The sequence below is a fragment of the Cotesia typhae genome, unplaced genomic scaffold (genome assembly GCF_013202065.1).
Source record: "Cotesia typhae breed Kobodo isofemale line unplaced genomic scaffold, CoteBio_Ctyphae scaffold_152, whole genome shotgun sequence".
Lineage (NCBI taxonomy): Eukaryota > Metazoa > Arthropoda > Insecta > Hymenoptera > Braconidae > Cotesia > Cotesia typhae.
In genome coordinates, this window is record NW_027423776.1 from 2,494,895 (window position 1) to 2,515,164 (window position 20,270).

The 20,270-nt window shown below is 27.9% G+C and overlaps 1 protein-coding gene across 1 annotated transcript in view; it reads right to left on the reverse strand.

The window, feature by feature from the left end:
- LOC141536218 (rap1 GTPase-activating protein 1) overlaps positions 1–9,931 on the reverse strand; it is an 83,850-nt gene extending 73,919 nt beyond the window's left edge. Inside the window, exon 1 of the mRNA XM_074256584.1 lies at positions 9,480–9,931. Within this exon, the coding sequence (XP_074112685.1) occupies positions 9,480–9,697 (218 nt within the window). The 5' untranslated portion in view covers positions 9,698–9,931. The remainder of the gene's footprint in view (positions 1–9,479) is intronic.
- Between the last annotated feature and the right edge of the window lie 10,339 nt (positions 9,932–20,270).

Sequence of the window (20,270 nt, forward strand, 5' to 3'; positions counted from 1 at the left end):
TTAATCTTTTATTGTTTATATTTCTTGTCAAAAAATTTTTATCAATTAGCAATTTTTGATAGAGCCACATGAAACTTCGAATCATCGATCTATATATATCATATTTCAATGGATTTTTTTTTTATTCACGTTTGAAAAAAATAGTCTTCTTTTTTTGTCCATATAATAGGACTGCAAAACTTCTACATGTGATGGAAACTCGATTTTTAAAAAACGGGGTAAAACCAATACCCGACTATAAATTATCTCCAAACATATATTGGAACCCAATTGCGTATTGATGAGGCAAGCCCGATAGAAATATCTTTATTGGGATATAATTGAGAATGCGTTGGAAAAGCCAAACGTTATGATCACGCAATTACGATTGGATTTACTCAATTGGGAGATACTTGGGAACACGCTGGGAAAAGCCAATACCAAAATTAATGACTCGATAATTGGTTTGTTTGATTAGGACACTTTTAGAAACTTATTGGGATAACCCAACGTCAAAATTAGTAACTTGTCGTGTTAACCCAATCGAAAAACAATTGGGAACGCATTAAGGAAGTCCAACTTAGTTATAACCTCCTAATTTTTAAAAATTTCCCATTTTCTTAGCGGGAAGTTAAAAAATTAACTTAAATCAAAGAAATCAGTTTGGAAAATTTCATCATCTTAATTCAATTAGAAAAATTCTTGAGCTGAGAAATTCTTCTTTGCTTAAGCAAATTTTTCTTGATTGAAGAATTTTTCTAGCTTCCCAAATTTTTCTTTTAATTTAAGTAATTTTTTTTCCGTGTGTCTTTTAAAAAATTATGAAATATAAAAATCCATTGAACAAATAGAAAGTATAATCAGTCTATGTATATATTAATGCACTGAAAAAAAGTTTCTTTAAAAATTACCGTTAAATTCACGGTAGTCATGGAACGGACGACACGACCTAATCATTTTTTGATAAGGTGAGATAATTTTTCACTTTTTTTCAACAAATTTTACCGTAGTCTACCGTAAATTTTGTTAGGTTCTCTATAAATTTCATGAAGTTTACCATAAAATAAATTAATTTTTGTTTAAAAAATGGTAATAAATAAAACGACCGCACTATGTCCCACGATTACAATGAATTTAGCGGTCATTTGTAAAGAAAATTCCTATTCGTGTAGAAAAAAGTCAAGGATAAAAAAAATTAAAAATTTTCAACAATTTTTTAAATGGCTGTATCTTTATCAAAAATAGACTCTCGAAGTCATAAAAAAAGTTTAAACCTTAAAATTTCTAGTTTTTAGTTTCTGGAATGAAAATTTTTTCAAAGTAACGTGTGTCGCTCAATAATAATGTATACCGTAAAAACAGTCATTTATGTCATGAGACCGCAAATAGGCGATTTTTCCGACAACCTTGATTTTGCAATATAAGCCTATCGTTTGTAGCATGAATTTACATCATTGAAATTGAAAAAAAAATTTTGGAAATGCAATTTTCTATTTCGAACAATTTGTTTTTATTATTTACTTTTTATAAACAATACATCAGCTGTATTCAAGATTAATTGAAAAACCAATAATACACTTTGAGTTTTATCCGAGTTTTTATCGGATCATCAAAGCCTATAGGGTAATAAATAAAAAACAATTCAGGTGCTTTTTTCTTGATGCTTTCATGTTGCAATTATAATCGTGATGGTCTCTTCTTCTCTCCTTGCTATTCTTTTTATCCGTTACTATTTTGTCTTTACATTGCATACCTTGGCGTCACGATTGTAATGTAATAGTACTTTAGTTGCACATATAAACAACTGAAAGGACTATGTGGAGCTCACGATCTTAAAAGTTATATAGATAGACGGATTCTGGTTGTTTGCCTGTTCACAGAATATCTTGTATTGATGTGAATTTATAATGGTGTCTCTTGTAATGATAAAAAAGAAATAGATAAACAAAAATAAGTAGGATGAAAAAAAAAATAGAACTCTTACAGGAAGTCTTTTCGATAATCTTTACAACTCTGTTTACTATGAATCCTGTGGTAATAATCCCGATGCAAGTCTTTTAGAGATCATAGATCAAATTATCGATCACAAAAGCTCACAAATATATTAATTTCTGAACCTATCAATCCACATATTGTTTAACTTAACAAATTGATTAACGACATAAAAATATTTCTAATCATCATCATTGACCTCGTGAAGTTTTTTTTCTATGAAACAGTAGCAAATGGATAAACGTGTAGCACTTCATTTTTTCAGTATTTTAAGATTTTGAAAAGTAAATAGCTTAAAAATGCGACACGTCTTCAACTATAATATTATTTTTCATATAAAACGTTAGTAAGTTAGTGCATCAAAATTATTTAACGACAACCTGTCCTAGATTTTTATCTCCACTTTTATTGTCAATTTATATTCCATCAACGAGATCCTCACAACCTTTTTATCTCACTGCAGTCTATAGTCTAGTTCAATTTGTATACACTCTTCTATACGCTAACTGCTAGTTAATTGGTCTACTTCGTAGACTGAAAGTGATTTTGTAAGAGAGAGAATCTGCTGTATTCAGGGAGCAATCTAAACACAATGGAAAGTCTGGAAAAACGGTTAATTTCATTTATTAAAATTAGAGACTATTGTTTCTTAGATCTTTTTTGGATTCTTATGACTTAATAAATAAATTATGAGCTACAAAACTTGGAATAAAAAATAATTGGGTCATTCCATGTCAAATCGACAAATAGTTGGACCCTTTTCGATTTGGACAAATTTTGAACGACGTTCTTTCAAAGAAAAAAAAAAATTTGTTTCCAAAAGATATGCAAATTCAAAATTTTGTAATTTTTCCAGTTTTTCGATTTTGTTTTTGTAATATCTCGAACGTTATTATAGATACAGGAATGGCCAGAAGGCTTCTGTTTTTTTGAAAGGGAACACTTAGGGCTATTGAAAAAAAAAAATATTTTGGAAAAAAATTTTGAAAAATGCCAAATTAGTCAAATTTTTAATTTTTGAAAATCGTTAAAAATGACGATCGAAGTTCAAATTTTGGCTCAATTTTTTTTTTATATAATACCTTGTACTGATCTTAGAAGATCCTGAAATTTTAGAGGGGTGTATTTTTTTTTAAATATGAATTTTTGAATTAAAAAAAAAACAGTTTTTTTCTTTTCTTTCAACTTTTAAATAAGGTAAAGTTATGCATATATATAGTATTGTAATTTTGAGCATTAAAGAATTAAATGCATAACGCGGAAATATTAAATAATAAATTAATTTCAACTTTTTTTAATTTTTTGGACATAATCTTATATTCAACCTTAACGCATAAAATAATACGTTCTGCATAACTTTACTTTATTTATAAGTTGAAAAAAAACGGAAAAAAAATTTTTTTTTAATTCAAAAATTCATATTTTTGAAAAAAAAAACACCCTTTTGAATTGAGCCAAAATTTGAACTTCGATCGTCATTATTAACAATTTTCAAAAATTCAAACTTTGACAAATTTGGCATTTTTTGTAATTTTTTTCCAAAATATTTCTTTTCAATAACCCTGTGTCCCCTTTTAAACAAACAGAAGGTCGTTCCTGTTTCTATAATAGCGTTCGAGATGTTACAAAAACAATATTGAAAAACTGTAAAAATTGCGAAATTTTTAATTTGCATATCTTTTGGAAAAAAAAATTTTTTTTTCCTTTACCGAAACTTTGTTATATGATTAAAGGAAACTTGTGACCAAAATTTATCCAAATCGAAAGGGGTGGATTCCAACTATTTGTCGATTTGACATGGAATAACCCAATTATGAGTTTCAAATAGTTATAATCAAACGATTTTATTGCTTTCATTTACATATCATATAATATGCTTTTCTGAGTCACGACGATTCAATTTCTCTTCAAAAATGGGGGCCACAAATGTTTAAGAGCACGAACGAGATACCATTTAATTGAAGGGTGACTTTAACATAATCAGAATATGCAGCACATTTAATCACGTTCAACATATAGCGCACATTGTTTGGATGAAACAAGCATCGAAGTGATCTGCGGTTTTCACACTACATCTCCCCTTTTCACTCAATTCTTCCATGCAACAACTCCTGATTCTTGGATTATTGTTGATGTTAAATTTAGTAGAATTATATCCCCCTCTGGTTGGCATACATCCTATCATCATATTTTTCACTGCACTCAAACTTACATTTTTCGAATTCCAAAAGATTTTATTTTACATTATTTATTCAACCAAAGACATTCGTCTGAGATTAAAAAAAAGTTCATTGAAAAAAAAAAAAAAAAAATCATCTATTCAAGTCTATATATTTGGAATGCAACTTGAAAAAATGGCTTTTCTTGCACGCCTCATAACGCGTTAGCATACAGGAGTACTATATTTGCGATTTTTAAGGTAGGACTTTTACCTTAATAAATTAAACCTCAATAAAGTAACAACCTTGTGTGTTTGGAAGTTTGTGTGGTGGGATATTTTATCAAGGGAAATTTATGTTAAGGGAATATATTTGTCTTGAAATTATTTTGCTTGGGATATTTTGTCGGGGATATTTTGTTTGTAGGATGCTTTGTTGGGGGACGAAAACGCGCGGAACCACTCGAAAATATTGTCCAGTTCTGCGGGAAATCTGGAGATCGAGTGTTGGTAAACTCTCTTTATCAAAAACTGGCCAAATCTTAAAAACATTATTCTCAAATTCTATTACAGTCAAATTAATTTCAATGTCTAACTTGCTTTTCGTTGATTTATTTAAACTTTACGTGTCATCAAGCGGCATAGAGGGAGAATCATCCTCAGATACTTTTGTTTACGCTTAAGCTTCCGATAGTTAAATTTGTCCTTCATAAAACCATTTAAAGTAATAGAGCAATTATTAGGCATTAGTTATGTTTGATTAACGTCAATAAAGCCGCCAACGCAAGTTTAGTAAATAAGTTCTTTTTGGTCAACACTTTTATGGCAACCCAAATAATGATTAAAAACCGAAATAAGGGAAGAAAAAAGTGCAATTTGGCAGTTAAAATAGAAGTAAATCTTCTATTCAAATAAAATCACCATTCATAAGACAAACACTAAGCAATAACGCAGTGCAATTGAGAAAAAAAAATATATGGGAAATTCTAAGCCGAATCGATCATTTTTTAACCCAATCTCTTTCGATACGGCTAAAAATTTTTTTTAATTTTTGCCTCACTGGAGGGGTTTTTAGAATTTTTTTTTTATCTTTAGAACGATATTTCACAGTATCAACAAAAAAAAAAAACGCCATTCAGCCAACCCTGAAATGGAAGGTAGATTTCTTAGAATGAATTATCATTTTGTCTGATCAATTTGTGTTTAAAAGTAAATCATAAAATTCGAAAACCTGCATCGACCACTGCCAACCGAGTGAAAATCGGTTTATTCATTCAAAAGTAATTACAGTTTTAAAATTAAAAAAATAATGCTAACTCCTGGAGCTCATCCTGAACTTATTTTCAAAACATTACTCTGGAAATTGTTTAGGTTTTAATTCACAAAGAACCAGAGAGTTTGAAAAAGTAAGGAGGAAAAAAAAATTAAAAGTGGTAATTTTTGAAAAAATTTCAGTTTTAAAAGAAATAGAATACACTTATTATATACATACTTTTTTTTTCTTCAAAAACTAAATCCAAAAACGGAAGTAACGAAAAAAAAATTTCTATTTGATTTGTTTATGAAAAAGTTACAAGGGCATCGTATATAGATATATATTTAAACTTTTGAGTAATTACAGATCTATTTAAATTTTAATATCGAAGAATTTTCAAAATTTTGTTAATAATCTCCCGAATAAGTTATAAAAAACATTGTTTTATTTACAATGATAAAATTGAAAACTCATAGAATACTTATAAGATCAAAGGTGTTACCGTGATATCATATATATACGTAAACAATTTTTTAGCACTTAGTTCTATTGGCGATAAACATTCTTCTCACTCTGCACGAATTGTCGTGCAGATCGTGTGAGCAAAATAGTTTGACAAAAAATATCTCACATAAGAAACAAACTAACAACTTTAATTTTTATATGTCCACACGAATTAGCCCAGCTATTAAAAAACCATTTGATACAAATGCAAAAAAACATAAATATTTGTTTAGGCGGTACGCTAAGTGATCTATTAATCTCCTATAATATTATGGCACGCGTCATAAAATTGGTTGATTTTTTAGCTTTTTGAACTAAAAAGTCAAAAGTTATATAGATAAAAAAAAAACAAAAAGATTGTTCAGACATTTTTAATTAACGATAACATTTGAACGCGTCTTTCGATTTTGATTTGCTTGGCGACATTCGACGCTTAAGAATAGTACATATCCACATGCTAATTGACTACGATCAATAATATAATATAATCAAAAGATCAATAATACAAGTATCTCCGTACCTAATTAAAAAAATTTTCAGTCGAAGTATAAATATTTTTGATTTGAGATGTATTTATCGAACTTGAAATCATATCACACACTCACACACACGCGCATGATAGCGATCAATCACGACATAATATCATCTCAGAAATCAATTATGCAAGATACTCTTCTAAGATCTTATCACATTTTGGTATTTAATGAATACTCAATCGTTTTTAAATTTGCTGGTATCTGTAACTTGCTGAATTATCAAAAATTTTGAATTTTCTCATCGAAAATTTGAAAACCGTGCATACATATTCAAGCTCATGAAAAAATAATATTCTCTCATAACAAGGTTCTTACTCAATAGCACTACGACACAATAATTTATGATAAAAAATCAATAATCCTATTGTGTAGTACCAAATACAAAAAATGGAACGATCAATCTCGTGTTCATCTTTACCTATTTATTCTATTATGTTTGCATTTTCATTACTATTCCTTGTATCAGTAATATATCTTATGTCAGCTTTATAATCAGTTGCATAATTTTTATGTGTCACCACCTAACAGAACTAATTTGTTACCCAATGATAATCTCCGGCTCTCTACGTCCAATCACCCATGCTTAAATCTCTAAAATGAGGATATCCTCTCTCCCTTTTATCTATTATTGACATACAATGTCGTCCTTTAACAACAACCTTTTCGATATCAATCTGACCCTTGTTTTTTTTATTATTTCATTGCATGTTGCTAATTTAATTACAAGTTTTGTGTTAACTTTATATTAAAAGAATCCTTTCTCTTCTGTTTTTTATGATCTTACAAATTGATTAAAAAACACAACTAAGTTTGCGATGTTATTACCGCTATAACTTAGGAGAAATAACTTTTCAGAGAATCAACTTCAGTCCATAAAATGAACTAGTATTGACGCACAAGCCAAGTATAATTCATATAAGGAAATTTTTTCACTATATATATTGCTATTGTTCAAAGAAAATCAATTATAATAACCATAAATGTTACAAATTTTCATAAATGAATTGAATTATACAATTAAATTTTCGACTGAATGCTTAAATAAATGAAATCATTTGAATGAATTCGATGCAACTAATAAGAGTTTTATTTATAACTATTATATTTTCAATTAATGATCATTATTTTTTTTAATCGATTTACTAAACAAAAAAATTATGATTCCAAGTTCCATTTTTTATCTTTGAATACGATTAATTATACAGATGTAGACATTTGAATTTTTTGAAAATTTATAGAAAATTAATTCAAGTAAAGCTGTTTAGTGTATAATATTATATATTTTATACAATAGCAAAAAAAAAAGTTTAGGCAAGAATATCAGTAACTTTATCTCTTCCGCTAAGTTAACGTACATAAAAATGTGCTAAACACAAAAGCTTTCCTGACCTTTCTTTCCCTGTTGTGAATTTTAAACGAATGCATTGAACTGTAATAAATTTTTTCCTCTATAAACCCCAGTAATAAAATTTTTTATAGTACCACTTGTATAATTGAGTTATTATTGATTCACTGTATTTAGGTCATTAGTTAAAAATGGAAATAATTCATGGAGAAAATAAATTTTTTGAATTTATTGCTACTAAAAATATGTTCACGAAAACTTAATAACAAAATAAAAGAATGCTTTCTCTTTAATTATTAAAAATCATTTTGTAAAATTTCAGGATAATCAAAAGAATTACTTCAAAGTAAAAGCTTCTGATGAATCAACTCTATATAATCAATACTATATTGCTAGCTTAAATAATTTATTTGATTTCATAGCTTTATTAATTGAATGACTCACGATTTCATTTCTCATTTTTATTTAGAAAAATTTCAAATTTTTTAAAAAGAAAGGCTATCACAAAAAAATAAAAACTTCCAATTCACAAAGATATTAGCTTCTATGAGTTTGATTTACAAATAAAAACTATAATCTTTATGAAACTATGCAACTGAGTTAATTATGATGTGTATATTTTTATGAAGCTGAGGTTAGCAGACACTTGACAATCTTATAATTTTGCTTGAAAAATAAACTAGACATAGAAAATTATTTATAAAAATATTATTTATAATTTTTCAGAGCTTCTAAAAATGAAATTTTTCAATAAAATTTTCTTGCTATAATTTGTTTGTTAAAAAAAATTCTAAAAATGATCAGATGTCTCTCAATTTCAGTATCATATTTTTTTTTTTATCACATAATCAAAATAAATAATTTGAGGTGTTCCTTCCGATCGGAAAAGCGCCTTTGTTTTCTTTTATACTTCAATAATTAACCTCTTGACCTCAAGCTTATCGTAACATAATTCCACATAACATGTATGCGTATACATGTTCCATATATAAGTTATTGTCGATATCCCCTATGTCTCATTCTCCTCTACTAACATATATCCCGAGCAGAGTGTCAATTCAATTTGGCAAATATCTCACCACAAACCTACCTCTATTTATATTTTAATACTTGTTTCTCTGATATTTTATGGCTGTTTGAAAATAACTTGTTGAACAACAAGAGAGGCATAACGGAAGGGGTCATAAGTGCGCGAGCGCAAATCCCCGGATGATTCCCGGAGCACCTGGATTTCCAGGTTGTGGGTGTTCTAAAGAGTCGTCAAACACGTCATGCTTATTCTTCTTTTCTTTAATACTTCCTTTATTATTATTTTCTAAACAGATAATAATATGAAAATCATATAATATGCTTGTAATTTAGTTGCTGCGTTAATATTTTTGTTTTTCATCTATCAGATATTTAATCAATTTTTTTTACTTAGTTATTGTGTTATAAATTTCACATAGAGTTTTTAATGAAAAAATAAAAAAATAAATTTTCAATGCATGACTATTGTCACAGCATTAATTATTATCTAATAACATAGTCTTATCGTTGTACAATGATGCAGCAAAGTCATTGAAAAGTGCAGCATGAGAACTTGACGAGTTAATAATACGAGAGCAGGGTAGAATGACAATATAATGTAGTATAGATATATGTGTGGAAAGAATGCAACAAGCGGATGGTGATCCACTAGTATAGAGAGTTGAGTTCTGAATTTTTTACCTGTAAATTATACTTGTATTCCTTGACTCGGGAGACAGCTGACCTTTCGAATGATTTGGCACTTTGAGAAGATCGAGAGTTGATAAATGATGGCGATAATCTCTGCAATCCCATCCGTATGAACCACGTATATCCTCACCTGATTTAGTTGATTGCCTTTGTGATCTATCTCCATTACCACCTCCTTCCGATAAGTGACGAATTAACGGCCTTCGCATTGCATTTGCGTTTCAATAAATTTTATTAATAACAAACAATGCGTGATTGTTGAAAACGCGGGGATGCAAACTAAACTTATCTATTTATTTATATATTTATTACCAATGTTATTTATTGGTATTATTATCACTCAAAGTAATGTATTTTATACATTTTTTATATCAATGGAGAATTTACGCGGAAATATTGTTGGTTAAATTATAATCATTATCGAATAAATGAAAGATTACGACAAATTACTGAACAAACTGTCAGGAGACTCGCAGTTTACGTCTTGCTCTCTTGCATGAGAGTACTGATATGAAATGAACCCGTTCCTATCGGGGTACACGTTGGTTAGCCATCTTCACGATAAACGCGCCAAGCAATCTCCTATACAAGGTCTGAAGATAAAATAGATTTTTCGTTAAAGTAACCCTGATAGCCGCCTTAACTGAAACTTGCTGTCAATCTACGTCCGCAATTTGAAGCCAATTCAACGAAAAAATCAGTTGGAAAAACAAGCAGCGGTTTCAATTAAGTTGCCTATAAGTTACTCTGCAATTTGACGTCAAGACTTGCTGTGTAAGTACATATTTAAATCAAGTTGTAATAAAATTAAAAGAAAATTTATGACATTGAAATTGGCAGACATTAAAAATTATTTAAAAATTTTACAATAATGCAATTATTAAAAAAATTAATTAAAAAGTTTCACATGTGAAAATTAATAAAAATTATAAGTGAAAATTTTTAGAAGCATTTTTTTATTGTAATTGATTTGTTATTAAAATTCAACTTGCGGCCGTAAATTTATGTCATTAAATTTAGATGACATTAAAGTTAGCAGCCACTTGATGATTTTTTAATTTTATTTAACAAACAAATCTTTTCTGAAAAACTATTTTTAAAAAATTGCATTGATAATTTTTTAAAATTTCTAAATGTCAATTTTTTTTTCTCATTTAATTTTGCCATAATTTATTTGTTAAAAAATTCGGAAAATTAATAAATATCTGCTAAATTAATTCTCATTAAATTTAGCTGTCAATTCACAATTTTTTTAATTTTCTTTGACAAATAAATTATAGCAAAAAAAATTATTTAAGAAATAGACTTGTAGAAATTTTAAAAAATTAAAAATGTAATTTTTTAAAAATAAATTTTTGGAACTAATTTTTTTATTAAATAAAATAAAAAAATTATCAAGTGACAGCTAACTTGAATGTCATCGTAAATTATCGTCTATTTGTTTACGACTGTTATTCAGTGAAGAATTACTACCAACATGATGTTAAGTTAACCGTAACTGCTGGAAGTCAACCTACTTTTTGAGGAAACGCTGGCTGTCAGGGTAATACCGAAAAATGAAAATATGTTGAAGGTAAAGCAATTTTCCGTTTTATCTACCGCAAAGTTTATTTAGATGTGTCACTGCTGACTACAATCCAAACTCAGGACTCTGACTATTTAATCAGAAAAAGGTTAACGTGGATTTTGTTATTATTATTATTATTATTATTATTATTATTATTATTTTGTTATTAAATGCTCAGGGGGGTTATCCCCGAATCCGATTCTCCGAGGGCCCAGCCTGAGCTCCATCCGTTACTGCTGGACCACTTCGTACAACAAGGCGGTTAGTGATCACAGCAGGCCAAAGTCATTTCCCTTAAGAGACGGAGAGAACCAAGTAAAACAGCCTTCTGCATCCTAACTGCCAAGAACTCAGCTTTTGATGAGCAAGCTGGAACTTTGGCAAGTAAGGATATAAAAGACTGTTTCATCCCTCCTTATTATTATTATTATTATTATTATTATTATTATTATTATTATTATTATTATTCCTGCAATAAATATTGAATTGATCGTTTTATAAAGAAAAAAAAATTTATTAACCTAATTTTTTTCGCATAAATTAAGAATTTTCTAAAACAGAGTTAGACAATTTGCTAATTAGAACGTCGACATGTCAATTATTTTTTTCTTAAATGCTCTGTTATTAGAATCTGCCATTGTTCCGAGCTTGTAAGAAGTTTTTTTTGTTTGATAAATTGCTCTTAGTTTGCTCTATCAATTAAATAAAAAAATTATTTAATTTTTTAAATATTTATGATTAAATGGTATATAATTTAATAAGGAAAAAAAAAACTACTCAGCACTGACTTTGTTCCTGTAACTATTTAGGAAGTTGACGTAAAGATATTCTTTGTGTATTGTAAAACTTTCAAGCACATAGTATTATTATCTAAACCAAAATATTTTCAAATAGTCTTTAAATTTAGATGAAAATTACATTTATGTTTCATGCATACAATTTTTTGTTTTCTTGATATTTAAATTACCTTGTCATTAGTTATTATGTTTAGAGTAATATATTTAAAATAATTGAAAAGTTAACGTGTTTCTATAGAATTTATATCTAATAATTTTTTTTGTTTTTTACGACTTAGTTTTTTAATAAAAAATTTATTTCATCTATTTGTTTCATACGTAATGTTTAAAAAAATTTAATTTAATGAAAAAATGTACTTTATACTATATTTATATGACATTAAAGTTAGCAATCACGAGAGAATTTTTAAATTTTATTTTACAAAAAAATTAATTCCAAAAAATGATTTTTAAAAAATTGGATTTTTAATTTTTTTTAATTTCTAAATGTCAATTTTTTTTCCTAATTTTTTTTTGCCATAATTTATTTATTAAAAAAAATTCTAAAAATTATTAAATATCTGCTAAATTTATTTTCATTATATTAATTACATATGACTACTTTGATTCGAAACCTCTATCATTTAATTCCTTATATTTTTTTTTACTTAATCGTCTGTATACTTTTAATAATACTCACAATGCAGGAATGTGAAATTCATTAGAATTCAAACATCAATTGGCAAGCTATTTTTCACTCTTTACTAAATTTAGCTTTAATGATTGAAGGAGAAGTAATAATATCACTCAAATCCTCATGTAATGGGAAATTTAATAATCCCAAGTTCATTAATTTTAATACTTTATTTTGTGTAGCACTCATTTACATGCTCCAATATTATATTGCGATAAATAGTATATTACATACCTAGGCCAGTAAAATAAGAAAAGTCTCAGATCACATGTAATTGTTGGCCGAGGCGAAGCCGAGGTTGACAAACATGTGGTCTGAGGCTTTACTTTTTACTGACCAAGGTGTGTATACTATTTTTCTGCTCGACGTAGCCGGAATGTGGCAACTTCGTTTAGCGCAACGGCCAGAAAGTTGCCACTTTCCGGCCGGAGGGCAGAAAAATCTAATCAACATTATTACCACATAAAAAAAAAGTAGTTGGATTACCGGAATATAATATTTGTACAAGTTATATCGAAGTAAATTATATTTTGTTTCAAGTTAATTGCAAGTTGATTTATTTTGATCAAAGATAATGAGAATCAAAGGAACGATTCAAGGCTAAGTACTACTACATGTATTTTCAAAAGTTTTATTTTTAATCAATAATTCTTTATAATTCATAGTTTTGTAATATCCTTTTCCAACACCACATGCGTGAGTGTCTAATACTAAGGTGAAAATCAAAAGTCACACAAATAAAACATTATCGATGTACGATTTTATGCAATTTGTATAACATAGAGATTGGCGGCGCAATTTTAGAAAACTTAAGAAATCGAAAACTAATAAATGCTCGTGATGATGATGATTTCTCTTCTATTTACTAATATACTACAACCAAAATAGTACGGAAATTTTCGATATGTTTGTAGCTGATTTGTAGCTCAAAATTGTAGCTGATAAATATACGAGCTTTATATTCTTGTTAATCGTAGACAATGCTGATATTTATGCAACATTAAAAGACAATTCAGATACTTTAAGACTAAATATGGTGTCTTACGGAAGCTGCAGTAAGATATTGGGAATGTTATTTCTTTATTATGACATATTAGCCAACTCTAAAGCTTCGTATAATGCGAGACTTCCATTGAGAGATCATAAATCATCAGACATCATTTAAGCCGATTCATAGATGAACAGCATCAATGGAAAAATTTTTGAGGAAGAAAAAGATATACTATTGAATTGATTGCAATGAACTCAGATATCTGAAATATATAGAAACAATATTTCATCCGGAGAAGATTAAACTAGGAAGTGATCCTGTGCGGTTACAAAAGTATTTTCTTGTTTAATTTTACAGTAAAACGTTGTAATTATAAAAATTGAAATTATTCTTGAAGAATCAGAGCCTTAATGAACGCCTTATAAATGCCTAATAAACGTTAAATATATTTGTTAAGGTGTGCCAAAATGTAACTTCCGTGATGAACCTCTTAAAATTGGAATTTTAAGTTTCACTTTTAATAGGAGTTGTGTTTGGGCATTTCCTGATATATTTTGAGCGTAAGTGATATATTTGATTTTCAGAGAATTTTTTAACAGGAGCTTTGTTTGGGCATTTCCGCTGAAATTTCAAAATTTGGCCGAAAGTATCCAAACAAAGTTCCTGTTTTTTGCTTAAAAACTATATTGAATACCATCAAGCAACTCAAAATCGAACGACGTATTTAAAAGTTATAGTAATTTGAAAATTTCGAAAAACTTGTTTTTTTGGGATAACTTTGAATTTCTTTGACCTCATCAATTCCCGACTCCAAAAACACTTTTCAGTCTTAGAAAACTTTGTCATACCTCACCGAGAAATAAAAGTCGAACGACGTGTTCAAAGAACCCAAAAATCAACCGCACTTGTGAAATTTTTGGTGGTTTGGAGCTCGAAAAAAAGCCAAAAGTTTCAAGAATGGCAGACAAGGTCAATTGCTTTTTAAATTTAAAAAAAAATTTTTTATTATAGAAAATTTTTTTAATTTCTATTCTTCGGTAGAACTTTGTTTTATAATTTAAAAGAAAATAAAAAAAAAAGTTTGACTGAAATTCTTCTAACTCGAAAAGGGTCTATTTCAATCATGGTTGATTTTACATGGAATGACCTGTACATATTTTTATTATTTTACAGAATGTTTTTGATAAAATGATCGTAATCGTAAATAAATAAAATGTATTACGCAATGCATGAATCTCGTCAAAAATTAAAACTAATCGGCTTGTTCTACGAATGTTCGTCTGACCTGTCCCGAGAAATATGTTTTGTAAAGTAAAAACGATAATTATGTACTCCTTATTAAATATTCAACTAAAAATTTTCAAACATATTCCAATATTTAGACTCAACCAATTATTTCATTAAATTTAAATGTGCATGATAATGAAAATTTCTCAACAAAAAATTCCAATTACACAGTAAAATCTTTTGCGTCATTGCGTCAAAAAACTTAATGTTAAAAATTTTTTGACTCAATGTCACTAAATTTTTTACTGTGTGTAAAGTAATTAGTACTTCTCGATAAATTTTTTCAGTCAATCAAAAAGGAAGTTAAAAGACGCATTTTTTCGTTTATAATATTCCTTATTCTGAGGGTAAATCTAAATATATTAATATAATTAAAATCCAACAGAATACAACACAAACAGTTATGTAATATGATTATTACAAAACTCGGTCTACTTTTGCTGAAAACGAAGTTCTGTTATAATCATAATAGCATTATTTGTAAAAGTATTCGGCCCAAAGTTAAAACTTCAGTGCTTAACATGTTCGCATAATACTTATTACTATCAAAAATCTAAATGTTCTAAGGAAGAATATATGGAGAAAAAAAAAGTTGTTACTACAAGTTAGAAAAAAAAACATTAGATCATCTAGGTCTTGTGTGTATTTGTGTCGAAAGCGTAATGAATAGGATAGAGTAATCGTTTAGAGAGTTACAATGCATCATGATTCGCTCATACTCCATTTTTAGAGTTATTATGCTCGGCAACATAACAACATAACAAAATAGATTGAAATAATAAAAGTATTTTGTAATAATTTAATTCTTCCGGCAAGAAATAATGTAGAATTTAATTAAATTTTTTATTATTACAAATAAAATATAAGAATTACATTACTTGGTAAAGCAAAAATGGTTTTATTTATAATTTATATATCTATAGTAGTCATAAAATATATTTGTTCAATAATTATAACGATTTAACATCACCAGTAATTATAGTGTTTTCTTAAATCACTGGGATTTTACTAATTAAACATATAATTTACAAAAAATAATTATCTGGATAAATAATAATACATAAATAACCAATTATAAAATAATCGATTCTAAAAAAATTTATGTAGTCAGTGATATCATAAATTTTTGATTACCTCAATATTGAGATAAATTTACAATTATTTATACATATTAAATAATTATATTCTATTATTTATACTTTTAAATAGAATTAATAAACAAATTGCTTGTAATTATTGCATTAGCTCTAGATAAATTTCTAAAGACGTTCTACAATCAATGACCACAATAAGTTTAATTTGTGAGCCAAAGAAGAAAATTTAAGAACGTCGAGCACATGATACCTCATTTGTTATACGCCTTTTGCGTATTTTTACGATTAACAAATTATTACATCTATCTGTTCCACATATTTGGACAGAAGATCATTTTTAACAGCCAATTTTATGCAGTAACGATGCCATTCGAAATACTCTCATCCAAGCAAATATTCCAGTTGATACAGTATTGTTAATTATTCGATTAGATAAACTTCCATGTGCTGAATTTTTACTTCGAGATGTCCTCGAAGGCGTCGCAATCATAGATGCAACCTCACTCTCTGATTTTCGTTCTTTTTGTTGTTGTTGCGGTGAGTATTTCATTCTAAAATAAAAAATTCGTGTTATGATTATCATCATTACTACTATTAACTTTTTTGGTTTATCATTTAAAAAATCTTGTATTACACTTTTAATCATTAAATCAACAATATTTTATTGATTTTTGAAAAAAGAAAAAAAAAACATTATTACATACATAATATATATAAATTCTATGTAATAAAAATTTGCTCTAGATTTAAAGACCTTCACCCTTCTGCTTGATTACATAGTGTCGCAGTTATCCAGGAGCAGCTTATTCACTCTTACATTACATACACAGAACTCCAGTATTCGAATATCACGAAAGTAGGACATGGCTCCTGTTGCTACCCATTGAATTTAAAATTTTATCATTTATGTCATTGTAACATAACATATTGTTTATTACCATCACCACTATCTTTTTTTATATTGTAACAAATATGAAATATTAGAAGCTTACTCCAGAATTTATTACAACGAAAATTAATGTACTTAAGTATTGTTATCATGGGTACTTAAATATTTGATTATACCATACTGTATTTGTTTCAATTAATAAAGATAATTGAAAATCTAGGCCTGAATTTTCTTATCATTTTGTATGCACGATAGTAGCTATACAATCACCAGCTGACGATTGATAGTTATATTCTATATACATCAAGTATATATTTATATTTTTTTTCTTTTAACGCAACGATTAATCGGGCAAAACATCTAGTTTAATAAATAACTAAAAAAAAAAGTTTTACGTAAATAAAGCTTTTTATGTTAAAAGTTATTTCATGCCGATAGTTTTTTTTTTTATTTTTAACTATAAATACTCGTCATTGCTAAAGATAGATCTTGCAATTTTGCTTTATTAACATTATTGAAACTCATGTAATAAAATTATAAGAACTACATATCAATTTCGTCGAATTCAATGTTCTTTTTATTTAATAAAAAATTAAAAAATGTAATACATCGACAGAATTGATATGAAACAAAACTGCTGACTATGAATGAATATAACTAAAAGACTATGCATATACACTTCTGATACGCGGAATGTCAAAGTCAAGAATAACAGCTATTAATAACAGAAGGGTGGTTTATGATTTTAATAAGGGGTAGTATTGCGTGGGATGTATGATCAAGTCATAAAAGTTGAAAGGTGTCCCTGTCTGTATGTCGCGCAAGCGCCTTCTTCAGTCAGCTGATTCCCTAGACCTACTTTTTCAACTGATGATGCGATGATGCAGGATACACACCATCAAAATTATGTATACCAACACATTGTTACATTAATAAATACCAGTATGAATGCACAAACACATTACACTCTTGGATATATCTAGTAAATACTAGCTAGCTCAATGCGTTACGTATTTAAACGATTGATGTTGAAACACATTTTATATATGTGTATATAAAAGACTTATTGAATTTTGGACTTTCATTCATGTTCCGTATGTTCTTATTGACTCAAGTGTCATACTTTCGTTTTTATAATCTAATAGAATCGACATGTACGTCAAAAAAAAAAAAAAAAAAAAAAAAATATCTAATATAGACACCAATAAGAATCGATGATAGTGAAACCTTAACAGTGAATAAATCATGAAAATGAAGTTAGCTGACATTTAAAAATTTTTAGAAATTTTTAATTGAAAAAATTTCAATTAAACAATTAAAAAAAAATTTCACATGTAAAAAACTTGAAAGACTACAAGTGCAATTTTTTAAAAATATCTTTTTAGTTTTCATTTAATTAATAAAAAAAAAAAAAAAATAAAAAATTTTTAGACGTATGCTAACTTCAGTGTCATAATAAATCAATTTGATGCTCATTAAAATTTTTTTTTTTTTTTAACATACATATATTTTTTTAATAGGACTGTTATAAAACTATCATACTGTTAATTGAAATTTATTGTGCTAATTAAATTCATTGTAACTCTATTAAAGTTTATTAACAATTAAGAACTTAATATGAGAACATGAAATAACGTTTGTTAGTAAACATTACATTAGTGTCACTATTATTATGTAATAATTACTGAGATGCGTTTTATTCAAGATTAAGAAATCGCTACTAGATTTATTAATTATAAAATAGTGTAATTATCTAACTAACGAAGTAAATTATGAACTTACCTTGTTATTTGTTTGTTGTCTTCTTGAATGTTGAATAAAACAATATTACACTGTAGAGTCTCTGCGTGTTGTGGCGAACGGAGGTGCAGTCGGGTACCAAAACCTTGCTAGCGAGCAATGGTAGAGGTGAGAGATGGAGGTGGAGCAGCGTAGGAGAGGCTCATACTACCATCGCACGTGTACCCGGACCCCACTAAACATAAATGGAAGCTGGTATCTCCAGAAAGTGGGGAATGCTCTTGTAGCGCCGACGCTGCATCGACCCGATAGTTTTCGGGTGAATTCACGAGGAAAATCCATTGTATGTCGCTATTGTAAACTCACTAGATATCAAAGTATTGGTGACCTGAACTTAAAGGCCACGTGCGCACGCAAAACGACCTAATTCTTAGGACTCAAGGAAGATATTACGACAGATACAAAGGCTCAAGTTTTGATAACATCAAACGTTTTATCATATTTTTTTTATGTTGTTCTGAATTATGAGCATCAACTTTAATTTTAATAATTACCCTAGGGAAAATTTTAACTAGGCTATTCTAAATTTTTAAAAATAATTTTATAGTCCTTCATAAAAAATAATTAAATTTTTAAAATAAAACAAAAATTAAAAATTATTATCAGCTATTTTTCGATTTTAAATAATATCAAAATATTTTATTGTAATTCGATACTCACTTATTTTCATCATTATTTTTAGGTGGCTTAATATTTTCCATAAATGTTAAACTGTTGATGGAATCATTACAAGAAGTTGAGGAAGTGGATGATCTTGGTGAATTTGATAATATATTTTTCGAATTATTAATCTGCCATGAGTACCGAGTCTTTATTGCTGAGCTGATTTCAGGTGAGTTGGGAGAATCCGACAAACTAGAATATCCAGGGCTTTTTGGACTTTTTAAACTGCCTGAACTGAACACCCGAGTTAAACGGAGTCTAAGACTACATCGTACTGGATTACGTTTAAATTCACTTTCATTTGATTCTTCATTATTTAAATGTCCGTAAATACTCCTCATTATAACAAAAATATGTAAAGTAGTTATTTAAAAAAGAAGAAAAAACACTAGAACTGCTTTACCTGAAAGTCACATTAAAACTGGTAAAAAAATTAATCTGTTTACTGGCTTCTATTCGCTAATTGGGGTAAACCAAGACAACATCCGTAAGTTGCGACCACATCCTCTCTTATTTTCCTTCTTTTTATCAGCCCAGTATTAAAAAAACATTTTTTATCACTTCTCACTAAAAATTTTATAATTAAATGGGTAATTCCGTATTAATTCACATTTAAATTTGTACTAAATATTTATTAATGGCGACGAATTAGCTTGATTTCATTAGTTTTTTAATTTGTTTTTTAAATCTATTGACGTAATATTGACTAATTATACAAGTTAAATACAAATCTTTATTCATGACAAGGAAAATTAAATTAAAAAAAAAAAAAAAAATACTCTCGATCGAAAAAAAGAATTAAGTATCATTATGTTTTTGGACAACAGGTTCAACTACTATATTGATGCCAGGACTAGTGGAATGAGTCGGACTTAGACATTTTGAGAAATATATCAGAATAATATTCGAGCTCAGACTTATCACCTCGCTTTTCAATTTTTGTAGTCTTAGTGAATATATATTTCAATTCAGTTAAACCAATTTCGTTCAATTGTTTATTTAATTTATATTCATTTAATTC